The sequence below is a fragment of the Convolutriloba macropyga genome, chromosome 4, assembly GCF_964194025.1.
Source record: "Convolutriloba macropyga chromosome 4, txConMacr16.3, whole genome shotgun sequence".
NCBI classification, from domain to species: domain Eukaryota; kingdom Metazoa; phylum Xenacoelomorpha; order Acoela; family Convolutidae; genus Convolutriloba; species Convolutriloba macropyga.
The window spans coordinates 46,407,553-46,420,667 of record NC_134471.1 but is presented as its reverse complement, the minus strand read 5'-3'; the positions used below and the strand labels follow the sequence as shown (position 1 = coordinate 46,420,667).

Below are 13,115 nucleotides of genomic sequence, written 5' to 3'. Positions count from 1 at the left end.
TTTCTAAGGACGCATTGGCACCAGATCTCAAGCATAACGAGAAAAGAAGAGACACCGAATAACATTGGTTGTTGGGTTATTGAACTTTTATGGAAGAGGTATTGCCAGTTATGCAACTAAAATGCCACCATTGACAGACGTGGAAAATAGCCTTTCCTCAGGGGGCAAAACACAACAAAAAATTTTAAAAGACACAAAAAGCGAATTATGTGGTAACACGCTTCGACAGTTTTATAGATTACAAAAAAGCCACAGATACTACTGGAGCCGCTGAAGAAGCAGTGGGAGACGTTATTTCGCAAACACGAAATCCGGTAACCTATGTCTCCAGGAAATCGGCTCCAGTGGAGCATAACTATTCAAACAATAAACATGAAACGCTGACAATTGCGTTTGTGGTCACAGTTAAAGCATTTTCTCTTTTCAGGATGATTCGCTCAGCTGAGTGACCACAAACCTCTCACAAACCTCCTTGGAACAGACAAAAAAATCGTGCCAATTATGTTTTCCGAAGACAGCATCGTCAAATATAACAAGATGAGCGATTGGATGGGTTTCGGTTTGAAAAAAAACATCAGTGGAGAGGATGCCTCACGCAGATGCCCATAGCACAATGGCGCATAAAAAGACAAAGCAAAAGATAAAACATCTACTCTGCTTAGCAACTAACAACATTTACTTCGCTAAGAGTATTTTGCGGACCTAAATTGAAGTCAGAATAACCCGAGCCAAACAAGTTGTTCCAAGACGAGATGAAACAAACCAGAAGCGGAGTTTGGAGACAGTGCTCAGAAGTGGATAAAAGAATTGAGCAAATGAGGGATGCTTTAACTATACACAATGGGATCATCTTCAGAGGTGTTGTTCTTTTGATTTCAACCAAACCACAACAACTAGTTTTCACAAAAACACATGGGACACGTCCCGGTAAGAAAACAACAGAAACACCGGTCAGAACATAAACTTGTTTAGCCGGCAGCAATAATCGACGTTCAATTTTGTCTGTAATCTTAAGCATTGTCAGAGACGCAAATTACTACCAGCGATTGCAAATACCGACTGGTGCAGACATATTCCATTCACGGCCAATGAAAAGACAGAGACAGTTCTTATAATTTTTAGCATAAGAGAGGGCATGAACACTTCTTTCATAAAATCTCAAAATTCAACTCGGACTATTCTAGTGAGGGGCTATCAAATTGAGAGACTGGAAGAGGACATTACAAAAACGGAACCACCAGTGGATCGGGTTTATATTTTGAATTCTTTTGACCCATGTTGGAGACTAAGGTACTGATTTTATGGATTTTATTAGGATCATATAGTCCTCATCGATACCACCAAGTTCTAGTGATTTCGGAATATCTGAATCAGTCACGGTGTTTCTACGTTCTATCACGCCGTTGCTATCTATTTCTATTTGCTTCGCCAGTTGATTCTCGGATTTAATCAATTCCTGACTCAGTGACTATAAAAAAGTCTCAACTCTGAACTCGTCTCAAAATTCTACACTGCTGCTGACAAATAGACTGAAAGATGATTTTTGTCCGCGTATCAATCTTTAAAGTCCGTCTTGCAATTTAATAGACTTTTTGCAAGTAAATCGTGAAAATGAGAATAGGTAGGACTGAAAATTGGCTGTGTTGCGCACAGGAAGTTTTCCGTCCCAACAAATAACCATTTCTGTCATAGGGTATTAGAGCAAGAGTAGGAGGGCAGAGGGTGATGAGTATAATTTAATCAATTATAGAGCAGAAAAGTAAATACTTCCGCCTGTCATTCTAGAAAAGCCTGCCCTTACAGAAATTTTCTCCAAATATGCTTTATCCCGAAGTAACTGATTTAGCATTTTCATGCCATTCATCTCATAGAAAATCTAAAGCATGTTTAGGCACATGAGAAGGTCAGATTAGTGAAAACTCTAGTAAAACAGCAGCTTAAATTTTTGCTCGAGCAAAAATAGAATTTAAAAAGTCTCTTCAAGAATCGATTGTTTTTGAGAGGTTTCCAATGTTACCACTTTTGTATCTCTGCGCAAACAATAACGATTAGCCAAAGAGAACAAAAAGACCTGGCTAGCATAAAGTTCCTAGCCAAAAATATTTAATTGAGTTTAGCCTGGACAAAAAAACGTCGTTTTTTTGCATACATCAACATTGTCCCCGTGAAAGATTGACAAGCAGATGACCGCTGAAACTGATTACTGCATTCTTGTCAACTTTTCACATCCGTTTTTATCCATCACTTTAGATTTCACAGAATTTAAAATTGCTTCACTTATCATTTCAAATTAGCTAAAGCGTTTCTTACCAGAGTATCAACCGGCTTTTGCACTTTTTGACGTTTTTGCGTCTGACTACAGTTTTAACATTTCCGTTTGGTTGGGGTAAGTGTGTGACTTCTGTTTTCAATTATCATTTTAAGTAAATTTACTTCGTCAATGCAATCACCTTATTTTTTCTCATCTACCTCATCATATATGCTGATTTCTTTTCAAAGGAACGTGGCATTATTGACCTTCAAAAAAACGTTTCTAAGGCAAAAAACTATAAAATGAAATATGGTCCGTAGAATAAAGTTGAAAAGCTAGCAATCGTTTCAATGGTCAAATTTCACTGATCAAACTTAAACCATGCACATATTGGAATATTGATGTTCATATTAATGCCTAGGATTTTTCGAACGTTCGATAACGTTTCAACTTTATGAAACTCGCTATAACACATCAACAATGGCATTTAAGTTTCGGCCGATTAAGATTACTAAATTTTTAAGAGGCGTATACCTTTCGCTGAATTCATTGTGTTTGGTACCTGTAAATAATACGTAAAAAATAATAGTTCACATAACTCACTTGTTATTACTCTCATGGTATTAGACGTGGTTGTATAAAAACAATTGAGTTCAATTTTGAAAACAGATTTCAATAGAAAAAAAAACAAAAATGTAAACAATCTTTTAAAACTGTGGTAAGGTATACTAAAAACCAATTCCAGATAAATAATACAAGACTTCAAACGTCTAAATTACCTGCTTTCCGAGCTCGGCTATATTTAAAAACAGATCAGCTGAAAGATGATCATACTTTAAAACTATTTTTGACAAGGAGGCTCGGTAATGTGTGTTCGCACATAATGTTCCGACCCCGCTCAACCAGATTTTTGACTTAATTGTCTACCAATTGAGGAAGAGATAGAAAACTTTTAAAAATTCGTATATTGTTCGAAAATAATTGGCAAATCCATTAAAAAAATTGCTTTAAACTCAAACGAAGAAAACCTGTTTGGATACCATGAATACCTGCCACGGATACAAACATAATCAAATAAAACAGCAAGCAGTAATTACGACCAAAACTCAATGTCTATCTATTTTTTTTCGTAAAAAAATTAATAACAAAGTCAAAGTAGCATCAGACAAAGCCTGAACTAAAAAATTAACTTCTAATTGACCAGAAAAGATACGGCACCTATCTTAATGAAAACAAGTAACAAGTAGAGAAAACGCGAATAGGGCAAATTTAAGAAATTCGCATTTGTTTTTGAAAACAATTAAATTGAAAGTCATGGAAATCATTAATTATCAACTGAAATCATTAAATACTTTATTTTGTACGTCAAAAGAAAGACAATGAATACTGTCATTATCCAGAAAATCTTACGACTACAAAAAGAAAAAATACAGAAGAAACAGTCAATTAAATTTTGCGAGAAAATGGTGTCGAATCATTTATTCACTAAGTACATAAAAAATTAAACAATTGCGCTTTCTTTCAACGACATTCATGTGATATATGACTTGTCATTAACGTGTCATCTATGTGAAAATCGGACAAGACAGAGAAAAAAAACTTTAAAAATGTCCAAAAATAAAAAAAAGATCTGAAAACTCGTAGTCTGAAAGCCAAACAAACATAACTCAAAAACTAAAACAGGCAAAAGTGGGATACAGATGCATATTTGGTTCCATTTTTCTAAAAAAAATTGAACGAAACGCTTATATTTTAAAAATTTAGCCAAAAATTGATGAAAGTTGATGAAATGTTATCAAAGTTGATCCGAGTTTGCGCTGATTCACCCACACTTTAAAACATAAAATAAAAGCAATCAAAGACATCAAAAAATAGTGAGATAATGGGATAGATGAAATAAGAAAAAATCAAAATGATTGAATGGAACTTCATTTGAATGATATCCGCAAAAAACAATCAATCGACGGTTTTTTAGCCACGGTTTTTGGCAGTTATAATCCATGTTAAGACTTCTGTCTAAATAATTCCCGCAACTATAATTCATGTTAGACTTCAGTCTAACGTGATCTGTGGCGGTAACTGGTTGATTTGCCTAACCAGAAAAGGTTTGGTCGACTAGACACTATTGAAAGTCTAAATTTGGATCCTATATCGAAGTGATAAATTGAAGGGAACCAAGCTCAGGGTAAATTCATTTATATCATTGCCAGTTTTCAAATAACCAGGACCCTGGATGAGTGAGAAATGTCCGACTCACCCATAGTAGCAATTTGATGGGCTGTTTCGAATTTATCCACAACCAGCTTCAAACACGTGCAGATTATAACCAAGAGCACGTGACCATTGATCAAAGCAACAATCTTGACACACAGGTCCACAATGACATCGTTTTGAACAGCGTCCATAGTGTCGTAACTGGCACCAGAAAATGTGAAATATCTCGTAACTTGCGCAATCAAACTGAAGAAATGTGTACTATTTCCGGCTACAAAAAGGGAAACAAAATGTAAGAGAGCTGACAGTAATGCTATTAAAAGCAATTCAAAAGTAATGTAGACGATAATTAGAGCGCATATTTGTTTGTAAATCTGAACAAATGGCAAGTTGGTGACGATGAAAGTTAGTCGAGATGAAGAGAGGATGGCAATGAGGATTGCGAAAAGTAGATTGATAAGCACTCCGAGTAGAGAGTAGACTGAAGTTACCATTTGACAGCTCAGCTCTTCACTCTCCCCAGAGACACAGATGTAGGACTCATCTGAACAAGAAAGAAAAAAACGTTAAGCACATTCTCAAAAAATTCAAAATTTTACATGCATCTTAAGTTCTCAAGAGAGCTCACCAAAATCAAATGCTTATAGTATAGTATCATAGTCAGTTGCGTGTTTAACGCGACTTTCTTTTCAATTATATCCGACACTTGCCCTGTATGCATCGCTTCCGTCATCTCTGAAGCATTTTTAAAAAAATCTATTTCATTGGGTCTCAAACAGAACCTGTATTTGAAGATCTGTCCCATCTTATTAGGTGGCAAATAATAGAGGCTCTAACGGAAATTGAGGCTCTAACTACAGGATCTGATTTAATTTGTTTCAACTCCAAACACTAAACAAATGAGATATAGCCTCATTAGAGGAACGATTATACCAGCCGTTAAAGAAACTATGAGACAAGACAAACAATAAAACGAAATATAAACAGAACTAATTATATTACGACCAAATCTCAGTCTCTATCTATTTTTTCAAAAAAAAAAAACTCGATAATACCATCAGATAAAATCCCGACTAAAAAATTCACTTGTATTTAATCAGAAAAGACAACTGACTTTATTGAAAAGGGAACTGCCTTTATTTAGAATAATTAAAAAGTAGACAGAAAAAGATCAAATTAAAAAATATTTTTATACTAATTGAAAAATACTAACTTCAAAGTCCCGAAAACAGCTACATTAAGTAGCCTAGTTTACACCTCCATAGGAAGCCTTGTCGGTGTCCATAACGTCATACGACTACAAAAAGAACAAATACAGGCAAAAATCATAAAGAAAAACAAATTTTTGAGAGAAAACAGCGTAAAAGCCGTTAAAAACCTTAAAAAGTTCAACAGTTCACAAAGAACACCAAAAATTTTAAATTAAGCTTATGCTTTATTTCAGAAAAACGATTGCGATATGCGACGTCTCGTTGATGTGTCATTAATATGACAACGTGACAAAACAGAAAAAAACCTCGAAAACGGCAAGAACCTCCAAAAAAGATTTGATAACTCGTAGTATCAAAGCCACAAAACGAACATTTGAACTATAAGACCACTCTCATAACTGATACTACGCTGCAAGATGACCAAAATATGATAACAAGTGGCAAAGCTCCAAAAATCATTAAGTTTATTAAAGAATCAAACCAAATAAATTTTCAAATCTTGAAGTTACTAAACAGGTTAACTTTTTACTACTTAGGAAATCAAACGGACATGTCATTATAAAAACTTAGTCAAAAAACTAGGAAATAACAACAAATACAGCAAGAAGTAAACATTTGACAAACAATTTTACTCAAACTACACCTAGCCAAAAAAAAGCATATGATTTTCACTGCAATTATAATGAATTTTATATTATATTTGTCAAAAATTTAGCTTTGTTTTGAAATCATTCTGAGCTGTAATTCGATAAAACAAAAAAAGGCAGGAAATATTTTTAAATGACAGCGCTCCATTACAATCTTAATAATTTCTTCCATTGAACCAGAATTAAACCAATCAAGCCAACGCAATGCTAAACGTCCATTGAAAAAAAAACAGAACGATCGTGACAAAAAAGCTAGTTTCAAAACATCAATAAAAACAATATATTAAAATCAAATAATGAATTTCGCATAATTATAGAGTTATATTAGCGAAAAACCACTATGTATCAATTTAAATCAATGTACAGTTTCACAATTAACTCCTTAGATAGTGAATTGATAAATTAGACTCAGAGGGAACACCAGAACACGAAAACAATGCTGGCAAACTCAAGAACTCATCGAAAATTCAAGAAAACATATTGTGGGAGTGAAAAAAACCATGAGCATTAACCAGAAAAAAACAACATTTATAAATTGGGCCTCAATTAAACAAAAGTGGGATCTAGCATTAATTTAAACGCGAAATAAAAACAGACCGGTCTGTAACTGGGTTTAAAAATGCTGAAGGAAATTTTATAAAAAATGACAAAGCCAAAATACAATCCGGATGCTTTTTCATTGCAAAGATCAACAATGAGATTAAATCTGACTTGGCCTGACTATGGCTTTGGTGGCGTTACAAAAACTTAATTGTTCCAAATAGTTGCTGAGTACAAATGTTACTTTATTAAAAGATTTCTATTTTTGATAAATCTATATTTAAAATAGGGAGAGACCGTCAAATTGTTAGTTCCAGAACATTTTCTTAAGAATTGGAGGTAGAAGTATGCTTTGTCTCAGCGAACAAAGTCTGTTTCAACAGTTTAGCAGTCTTTATGTCAAATTTTAGCTACAAGAGTTAGTTCAGACAATCCGGCAGTTCTTTTTTTATCTTGAAGCCGAAAACCAATAACAACATTAACAATTATATCCTTTTTTAAAACAAAATTGAGCGAATTTTCAGAAAAATACTCAAAATGTTAACCAAATAACGGAAGTGAGGCTAAATTGCACAAAACTCTAAACCTCCGTAACTCCTCGGAAAAAAATAAAACTCAAAGAAACTTTTTGATTGAGTTTTAATAATTAACTAGCTATGCTTTCGTGCATCTATCAGAAACCAAAAAACGATGGGTGGTTAAAAGGGCACATATGCACTGCTGATATAAGTACTCGCAGTTGGAGATGAAGACATTACTGTTAATGGCTTTAAAAACTCCATATAATCAATACAGTACCAGTTGTTTCAGCTGATCTTTCAGAATATTGCTTCAGTTTGGATTTCTAAATTAGAGTTGCTAAGAAACCTAACGTTTTGATCAGCTGAAAAAGAACATTTGACCCAAAATGTACATAAATAAATTAACTAACCCATATTACTGTAACTTTTAACTGAGGGTATTTTGGGTTTCCAGGATAAACGCACTATCTTTTGAACGCACTATCTTTTTTCCTGAACAATCTATTAATCAGAGAAAAAATTGGAAACATGTACCCTAGAAAAAGTAACTTAAACAACAGAGTCGAAATAATTGTCGTTTTCTATTAAGTACCACAAGAGTCTCGTAGTTTGCAGTAAGATTGTGGCGTTTTTGTGGCTTAATTTTTAAACCTGTCTTTAGCCAACAACTGAAAGCAAAAACAGCTATAAAAAGATCATTTTACTAAAATCTTAGCAATTTTTCAAATACAGTGTTGTTCCATATATAAATGCAAACTTTCAAATTTGACCGATAATTCACACTAGATATAGGTTTTGGCTTTTTTGGATACCCTTCAGAACCAAGAACTAGTTTTAAACATTCACAACTTTTGATTCTCTACTTTATTTGCTTTTGTAATCAATTTTGAATCTCTTGTTTCAACCCTTCTGTCGGCTATGACCCTGAAAATTAAGATTTATTAGGTTAGCTGGTTATGTTCAAAATTGCGCGTCCATATTTGTTTTGAATGCTCACTGAGAAAAGTTTTCATACCCATCAAGCTGTTCTTGCATTTCATTTTAGCAGTAAAATCAAAATCGTTCAGGTTTATTCTATATTTAGTGAGGCTCCAACCCGGGTGATTAACCTCAAACAAAAATTATTATAAGATGTTCGCTGAGAAGCTGCGTTTAGCATTATAAAATAAAATCTTTTTGATAATGAAAAAGTGCTGATCTTGCAAGCTTAATTTTAATTTCTGAAGTTTTCAAAACATGTTCATTGATGAAGCGGCTTGTTGGCAACTGTTTTTGGAGCATTCTTAGCCACTCACAGACTCGAATGCCATAGTGCGTCTCTTCAATTTGTGAATTCAAAACTCAGTTTTGTCTTGGTTGTTTTATAACAAGGATAGAAAAAGTCTGCAGCAAGGGTTTCAAAACATTTGTTAAGAAAAGTGAGCCATGTTGATTTTAATTTCGCGAGTGAGTTATTTTTCCAAAATTATGTTAGAGTAAACATGCCTGAAGAGAAATATGCATTCTCTAATGCATACAGATTGGTGGCTGATGTTATTATAAGTGGACAATTGGAAGAACAGCAGTTGAACAGTTTCGTGACTCTAGTCTACTTCATGGCGTCTCAATTCATATCATAATTTATAGACATAAAACTGAGCCCAGCAATTTGTTTGTTCAAACTGGCGTTTAATTTACACCAGTACCGAAAATCGGGTCTAAACATAAACAAACATGCAAGAAACGGAAATAGATATCCGAGGGGAAGTTAATGTTTTCAAAGTTGCTTTTGCTGGCCGAATTTTCCTAAAGCTATTCCCAGGTCCGGAAATTTATTCAGGCTGTCGGCTGAGCTTGAGCTGAACTGTAAAAAATTTAACAATTAAAACGGTTGGTTTTTGATTTTCAAATTGAATTTAGTTCTGGTTCATGGCTGTTAACAAAAATTTAAAGCATGACCTTGTGAAGTTGAGAAGAGATAAAGTTGAGATGATACAAATGCTTCCTAAAAACTTAGTTGTATAAACTTGTTCATTCAAAAAATCTTTTAAAAAATTACATATTTCTAACAATGAGCTCTTGCTCGTTTATTTCGAAGTCGTTTCATTACATTGGATCAAAACAGTGGCCAAAGACATACAGCATGCTGCAACAAAAGACCTCATGTACAGAAATTCAACATGACCCGATATGGTCAAACTACAATCTAAGAATACAATGGATTAGAGAAACAGGTCCTTATTTTAAAAAATAAATTAGTTAAAATTCCGACTCTAAAAATTTTTACGATGAAATCAGTCTGCGCTAATGAGGAAAACATATGAGGCAAAATGAATAACAATAAAAGAGCCAAAGTTCAAAAACAAAAAGTTTTCTCAATAAGTCGATGTCGTCATAAGCATAATAAATTATCTTGAACAAAATAACGGTTCATTGACGACGCCATAGAGTGTAAAATGATCCTTTCGCCAATGCGAATCCAAAAAAGATCAACAAAAACAGAGAGAACAAAAATAAATGGCGCCGAAGCCACAAAAACAAGAGTTATTTACTATCGACTAATTCACTTATGCCTCATTAAAAAGCCCAATGCCCAGTACCTATCGTTAATGAGAGTTTATTGAGTTTATAACAAATTGAGACGAAAAACTTAACTCTCGAAAACACGTAATATCAAAGCCATAAAAAGAATTTTACTGTCCATTGGCATGTTCAAACAGTAGCATCTCTGCACCATCAGAACACAGGTAACAACTTTGAAAGCATTTGCCGGAAATCAAGAGAGAAAACATCAAAAGCAGTCCAATTGCCGCATGGGAAAAAATACTTGATAACATACATTTACAAACATTTTTTTCCATGGTCCAATCTACAAATTTTACTTTTAATGGATGATCGGTATTCAAGTGAACTGAGTGAACGTAAAATATTAATTATTGTTTACTAGCTATTCTTTTTTACCCAACAAATTCAATAGCTTTAACTTTTGACGGGTAAAACAATAATTTGCGCTTAAGGAAGCAAAGCCCTTTTTACCGTTTATCTGTTCATGATGAAAATTACTTTGAAATCTTTACTTCCCATGAAATACCATTATCAGCTCTGTAATTTGTCTCAAACGGTTGCATTTTAACTGCGTGAACAAATCCTAATTGTGATTTTTAGTGATCAAAAGAGAACCCTGGAGCCAATTTTCTGCAATGTTTTTAACTAGCTGCATTAATAGACTAGTTTTAGCTTGAATGTATCAGGTGGAAATTTGCTCTTACGCGTTTATCATAAACAAAACGAAATATTTTTCAAAACATTACAATTCAACTTTGTGGGAAAATTTTGCATTGTTATAAACAAAACCGCATAAAATCGATTTTATGAACAAGCGAGGTCAACCTTGTCCGGGTTGTGGCAAAATCATTTGAGAGAACTCCAATTGTTGCTTTTCTGCAGTCAATATTAAGTCGAGAGCTTTGATTCAAGATTTGAAAAGCTACAATTTCTTAATAATTAATACCGTATCGGATCATCAAATGCAATCAAAATGGACTCCATAAGTCTTCACGAAATAGGTTAAACGCTCACATTTCCAACATTGAAAAAAATAGTGGGATAAAGGATAAAATTTATCTTTTGCTTTTTAGGGCTGCATCAACTGTCCCACCATGTTCTCCTAAACATAACTACAAAACACATCAATAAGTGTGAAACCAATATCCTTCATGGAGTAGAATTTTGACCCCTTAATTGGGTTGTTCACTTGAGTGAGGAACGGGCCATAAGCGCCTTGAATGAGACCTAAAATTTCCTCCTATTTGTTCAGCCTCTATTGTGTTTATTTTAAATATCCGCTAACGTGCTCCAATTCCCACCACAAATTATCTGTGATCAAACATACCACGTTAGCGTGAAATGTTAGTGAAAAAAGTATAATGCTGTGAAAATGGAGACAACTATACGCTTCCAAAAAATCAAAAGTTTTCTCACATAAAATATCAAAGTTTGATTTTTGTATAATGTCGATCGCCTACATCCATTTCGTTATATAACAAAGAACTGGGCAAATTCTAGAGCAAATTTATGACAGCAAAATAAAGGGTGCGGGGCGGAAATTTGTTATACAGCTGGAGGAATGAGAGAGCCCCGTTAACTTAGACAAAGAGGGGGTCTAGAATCAGTTTGTATATACCGACTCTTTTCAACTTGCAACTTGGGGTGGTATACCCTAGCCGGGGTTGACTAGACGCTCTGTTATATTTCTTGGGGTTGATTACCTACTTCAAATGATTGATTCCTTCAAACGATTGCATTTTCTCTAAATTTGCTTGAGCGTTTCAATTTGCGCTTTTTTGTGTCAAACATTGAGCGTGCGACATTGCAGAATAGTTGAAGGAATTTTGAAAGGGAAGTTATTTCATGACCTACTATTCGAGTGAGCTATTTTGAAAGCGCACCTTCTAATTGCCCCTTATTCGCAGAAATGTTTACGTTAAGCAGAGACGATGTTAAGTAGAGTTAATAGAACTCAACTGATTGTGAGACTTGTTAATGCTTTCTTAGAACAATAAGATTTGATCATAAACAGTTGTTCAGACAAAGATCGGCCCAGTCTTAAATGAACGTGGGCAGAGTACATGAATTTGGCAGACAGTTCAACATGTATTTATTCATTAAAAATACTAATCTGAGAGCCATTTTGAAACCGATACCCCCATGTGTTCAGACTCAATTTTAGATCTTTTAACGCTACTACTTCACAAGTATAATTCAATTTGTTCAGACAATGCTTTTAATTTTGCCGTCTGAGGAAACCACCAGGTTGTTCAACATGCTGTTAAGATAATCACACCAGTAGTAAAATTACGATCTGACTTGAACGGGGGGTGGGATATTAGGAGAAACCAATTTGTAGTAACAGATTTTGAAGTACCGTCTTTAACTTTTTAAACTGATTTTCGTCTATTTTCCACAAAAAGTTAGCTGAAAGCTTTCGCCTAGTGGCTGCAAAAAATCCCTTCACCTAATCGATTTTTCACGAAATCGACTTGAACGCCGCGACTTGAACAAGATAAACGGTATGAAAAATTTGTTCTCAATGTTCATACTTATAGCGAGTTTCATAAAATTGAAACGGGGAATGGGATATAAGGCGAAAGCTCGTTTAGTAGAAGCCATTTTTTGTAGCCATCAGGCGGAAATTTTCAGCTTACTTTTTGTGGAATTTAGGTGAAAACGAATCAAAATACTTATAGACAAAAGTTCAAAACTCAATTCACGCTATAAAGTACTGAAATGTCCCTAATAATGAATGTGAGTCAATACAGTGCTCGTAAAATGTACAATTTCGCAATCTATAACATCATTTTTGAAAAAAGTCAAGAAAATTATTCTGGGAACACTTTCAAGGGAAAGAATGGAGAACCGAAAAAATTTGTAGCTCTATTCTAAATAGTTGAGAGCCATGGGGTCGCTGAAAACTTCGCCAACGCCTGAAGGATGTTTAATTAAATGATGTACCTTAACTCAAATGCTGTAATTGCTCAAAATCTATGAAACGTTTCACTATGTTTTTGTAAGCTATTACGATGTACAGACAATTATTAGGGAAAACCAAGTACTATATAGCACCTAGTGGCATTTTAAGTATCGTATATAAGCGTTTTAATTAGCGTTCGCCTAATTTCCAAAAGAAAAGATTTTTGAAAATTTATGCTAATGGGTACAAAAATTGGATTTTTCTGATCAGAGTTCTGCATAA

The 13,115-nt window shown here is 34.2% G+C and overlaps 1 protein-coding gene across 1 annotated transcript in view; it reads right to left on the bottom strand.

Moving 5' to 3' along the window:
• LOC142337705 (uncharacterized) overlaps nt 1–13,115 on the bottom strand; it is a 63,699-nt gene that overhangs the window by 37,125 nt on the left and 13,459 nt on the right. The window contains exon 4 of the mRNA XM_075387153.1: nt 4,509–5,009. Coding sequence (XP_075243268.1) covers nt 4,509–5,009 — 501 coding nt within the window. The remainder of the gene's footprint in view (nt 1–4,508; nt 5,010–13,115) is intronic.